Source organism: Montipora foliosa, unplaced genomic scaffold (assembly GCF_036669935.1).
Source record: "Montipora foliosa isolate CH-2021 unplaced genomic scaffold, ASM3666993v2 scaffold_378, whole genome shotgun sequence".
In the NCBI taxonomy this organism is placed as follows: Eukaryota; Metazoa; Cnidaria; class Anthozoa; order Scleractinia; family Acroporidae; genus Montipora; species Montipora foliosa.
In genome coordinates, this window is record NW_027179677.1 from 90,001 (window position 1) to 95,000 (window position 5,000).

At 42.1% G+C, this 5,000-nt stretch overlaps 1 protein-coding gene across 2 annotated transcripts in view; it reads right to left on the reverse strand.

The window, feature by feature from the left end:
- LOC137987674 (dedicator of cytokinesis protein 9-like) overlaps positions 1 to 5,000 on the reverse strand; it is a 67,874-nt gene that overhangs the window by 61,634 nt on the left and 1,240 nt on the right. For both annotated transcript variants that reach the window (XM_068833747.1, XM_068833746.1), the window contains exon 2: positions 4,375 to 4,580. In XM_068833747.1, coding sequence (XP_068689848.1) covers positions 4,375 to 4,580 — 206 coding nt within the window. The remainder of the gene's footprint in view (positions 1 to 4,374; positions 4,581 to 5,000) is intronic.

Genomic DNA, 5,000 nt, shown 5'->3' on the forward strand with positions numbered 1-5,000 from the left:
GTCCTCACTCGGGGGAACAATAGGTCCAACCAGGTCGATTGCTACTCTCTTAAATGGCTTGTCAATTAATGGCATCTTCTCTAAGGGAACCTTCGGTACGGAACCCTTGTTAACTGTCTTCTGACATACATCGCAGGACTTGCAATAACGAGTCACGTCCCCTTGAATGCCTGGCCAATAGAACGCGCTTTGAATCTTATCAGTCGTTTTCTTTATTCCCATGTGACCTCCCATGATCGATCCGTGCGCTAGTTCCATTATTCGACTTCTCAGCTGCACAGGAACCATAACCTGCTTCAGGGGTTTACCTCCGTTCACATAAGGGTGCTTGTAGACACGGTACAGAACTCCACCTTTCACTTCAAATGAAATCTCAGCCTGGCCTCTCACAACTACATCATCTTTCTCCCAAAATTTCTGTAGGCTCTCGTCATCACGCTGCATCTGCTTGAGCTTTTCTCTATCAACTACAGGACCTTCTTTAGTATCTGGTACCTTCAACGGAATATGTTCTCCAGCTTTCTTAGCTTGACTTCTCGTGGTTACGGCACAAGCTTCTTGTACAGAAACTTGCCAGCTTGGGTCTGGGTCGTCAGCGGCTCTTGCGCCTGGTACATTACCAATAATCAAATCATAAACAGCATCGGGAAGACACTGCGCTTCCACTTGGCCCTTGAGATAGGGTGTATCAACATCAATCTTTGCGATGGGAACTTTCCTTGCCGTATTGTCAATGAGCAGCATAACATTAAATTCGCCAGTAAACTGATCCTCAGACACAAGGTCCTTCTTTACTACAATTCCACTACAACCAGTATCTCTCAGGACATCAACAGACTTCTCTCCAACTCTACCTTTCACGACAGGCATTTTACTTCTCACTCCAGTCAACGGTTCAACACAAGCACTACTCAACAATGGAATCTTCTTACCACAGGCTAACAGCAACTTATCATCTTTAATGCAGGCCTTAATTTCTTCAACAGTAGGTTTAACCTCAGGTGGTTGAACTAGACAACTGGCACTCACTTGACCACGCTGCATAGGATTACCATCCTTACTTTGTCCTCCTGATCTGCGTCCACCTGATCGACAGTTTCTAGCCTCATGTCCCTGCTTACCACATAGGAAACACTTTCTTGTTAGGGTTGGGCAGTTGACAGCTTTATGACCTCGAGTGTTGCACTTAAAGCAATGCAGAGCTGGTGGATTAATCTGCATGTTCTTGGCTTCGTCCCTCTCAGGCTGCACTGTTGGCTTTCTGCCCGCTGAGCTGAACAAATGTTTACCATGAGCCTCCAAGTACTGGTCAGCGATCTTCGCAATCTTTGCTAGAGTCTCAGGTGCCCTTTCTCGCAGGTGAATTGCCAAATCCTTAGGACAAGAGTCAATAAATTGTTCTTTCACGATCAAGTCCTTAAGACCATCAAAGGATTCGCAGTATCCGAAAGCTCTAGCCAACGTAACAGGTATCTGTCCAGTCGCACAATAAACTGCTCCGAACTTTCGTCAACTTCTGGTTTGGATGCTCTAAATTTTCGACGATAGCCGTCTTCGGTAAGGTCATATCTCTTCATTAACGCAATCTTTACCCTGTCATAATCTTTAGCTGCGTCCTCCGATAGACGTGAATACACTTCTAGTGCCCGTCCAGACAACAGAGCACTGAGCTTCGATGCCCATCCATCTCTTTTCCACTTAGCCGTCTCCGCAAATCTCTCGAACCTCTGCAAATACGCGTCCAAATCGTCTTTACCATCAACAAACGAGGGGAGTTTAGGTGCCTTAACCCGATCCTCTCTCACTTCAGGACGCCCGTCAGCATTCTCCACAGCCAAACGTGCAATCTCCAACTCGTGTTCTCTTTTTGCCGCTTCAATAGCCTCTTTCTGTTTCAACAGCTCGGCTTCCATCTCCAATTTTCTTAGTTCGCGTTCTTGTCGTCTAGTTTCTCTCTCTTCATCTTCCCTTCTGCGCCTTTCCTCCTTCTCTTCCTCTTCCTTTCTTTTATCCTCCTCAAGCATTCGACGTCTCTCTTCTCTTTCTTCTTGTTCCTTTCTTCGTTCTTCTTCAAACTGTCTACGCTTCTCTTCTTTTTCTTCCGCTATCTTTTGTTGCTTCTCTACAAACTCGAGCAGCTTTTCTCCTTCCAATCCAAATTCTTTTCCCATCTGCAAAAGCTTTTCCATTTCCATAGCAGATTTCACAGCAAAAACACAATATACTCTCTTGTACAGTTCTTCTTACTCTAGGCGTAACTCCTTCTTGAATTGTCCTTTCCTGGTTTCTGTAGTCAGCAAACAAATGAATTCCTTTCTCGGACAGGCCCCCAATGTTACGAGTTCGAACGTTTTGAGGAAAGATAGCTTGCAAACTAAACTGATCGCAGGGTTGTCGGAACAACAACAAGAAGATTTATTCCAAAACTGAACGTAGTTTCCACGAAGTAAAACTCTGAACAACACGTATTCGACAAACTTACACGGCCTCCGCCAACTTGAATGCACACAGCTTCTGTCACACTTGACTAAACACGGCCAACGCCAACTCTCTTCGCTTGTGAAAAACTAGTTAGAAAAACACTCCGCTTGGACTCGTCTACTTATATACTCTGACAATAAACTTCTAGAACTTTCTAAATTAGTAATGAATCTAATTATAGAAAGATTACAAAACACACCGCTTTAGAAACGCTTACGTACAAACCTAAATATAAACAAACTACGAACTCTCGCGAAGCTTCTAGACAGTAACGCTTGTCACGCAATGCTATTTTTCGTTGTTAGTAGAAATTTAGGAAATTTCTTCTTAAGAGGGGGTTATGTTACGAAAAATAGCATTGCGTGACAAGCGTTACTGTCTAGAAGCTTCGCGAGAGTTCATAGTTTGTTTATATTTAGGTTTGTACGTAAGCGTTTCTAAAGCGGTGTGTTTTGTAATCTTTCTATAATTAGATTCATTACTAATTTAGAAAGTTCTAGAAGTTTATTGTCAGAGTATATAAGTAGACGAGTCCAAGCGGAGTGTTTTTCTAACTAGTTTTTCACAAGCGAAGAGAGTTGGCGTTGGCCGTGTTTAGTCAAGTGTGACAGAAGCTGTGTGCATTCAAGTTGGCGGAGGCCGTGTAAGTTTGTCGAATACGTGTTGTTCAGAGTTTTACTTCGTGGAAACTACGTTCAGTTTTGGAATAAATCTTCTTGTTGTTGTTCCGACAACCCTGCGATCAGTTTAGTTTGCAAGCTATCTTTCCTCAAAACGTTCGAACTCGTAACAGTGAGAATGCAATTCAAAACCAGAACTTAATGATTAATTCCATCCTTGTTAGTGTATGTTAACCCTGAGAACATTTGAAAATACTCAGGATAGCAAAATGGGACATAACATGCCTCAACTACTAATCAAAACAAAAGAGGGCAAATTCGGTAGCTGCAAGCAGTGGCAAAAAGGTTGAGACACTGAATCGAAAATTCACCTCTTCTTCCTAAAATCCCTTTCCCATTCAAAAGAAAAGTCCCTTATCCGATGTGACTCAGTTCGTGCATAAGGTAAAGGTAAAGGTACACCTTATTTAACGTCGGAAGTTCCTTTACTCTCTACAGAGTATTCTCCCAGGAAGCCGACGGTGCTCATTTTACCCCCCTCTTTCCATCAGTGCTCTGTTTTAACGGTATTTAAAGCTACTTACATGTAGGCTACACTGAAAGGAAAGAAGTCGAAACAAGGATGTGAGATCCGGGGAGCGAAACTCGGGAGCTTATGCACCAAGGCCATGCACTAACCGACTGTGCCACCGTTGCTCCTTAAAATATTGGACAAGTTCTCTATATCCAGCCTCCATACATTTCCAAAATACACAAGCTGAGTCAGGTTATAATGTTTAATGCCGTTGACAATCCATCTTACCAAACAAAAACAGAACAAAAACCTTGAACAGTGCCAACGTATACCTTCTGGTCATAAGTAGCGCTAAAAATTAATACAGTAATGTTCTATGCTTCATTGATAAGGCATTTGACTAAAATACAGTTGTACATTGTAAAGGTGTATGACCTGACTTCTGATGATCATGTCACCTCTACCAAATAGTTGATTCAACTCAATTTGTGTATATATTAGCTAACCCTCTTAACCAAAAGGACGAGAAGATCTGGCTATTTTTGGTTGTGATAACAAAATGAAGTTATTTCTCATCAGTTATTTAGAGACACCTGCAAGTGTCGGTTTGCCGAGAGTTGACAACCCACAATTTCCTGCACTAGTAAGTTTGATGTTCTAACGAAAGAGCCACCTACATTGTACTTCAGAGTTGGTGTGATGTCTGTAATGAATTTTACCAACTGAATAAAATTAACGTAGATGTAGATATAGACTCACCTCGCAGTCCATTCGAATGGCATGCCATATAGTCCAAGGCTCTTGCAGCAGATTTCCGCTAGTTTGTGTGCTTTCTGTGAAGCTTTTTTGGTGTCTCCAGACTTGAGGTATGCTTCAACACAGGAACCGATACTGCCCTGTAAGACTTTCTCTATTCTGACCACCAAATAAACCTCTTGGTTGGGATCAGTTGTGGAGAATATTGCCTAATCAAATATCAATAACACAGAAACACCTCATTAATTTTTGTTTGATCACGTTAGATGCTGCTATATTGTGTTGGTAAATTTACAGACTCTTGAAGTTTCATTGTTCGAGTTGTCAAGACAAATACAGATTTTACTCTGACTTAAGCCAGACGATTAATTTTAGTTGTCAATGGGAGACGCTTCAGGGTTAAATGGGTTAAAAGCCCAATTTCCAGTAAGACAAGCACTGGTTCATAAATTTACATGTAGGCACAACACTTAAGCCTAGCTTTCATATGTCAGGAAAATCTCAGACGATTGGGGATTTCGCAGTTTCCCAAGCATCCCCAATTTTGCCGACTAATGAAAACCATACATGTAAATCGCAGACATCCCCGATAATTCTGGGATGGTTGGGGACGAATCGGGAAAATAGAA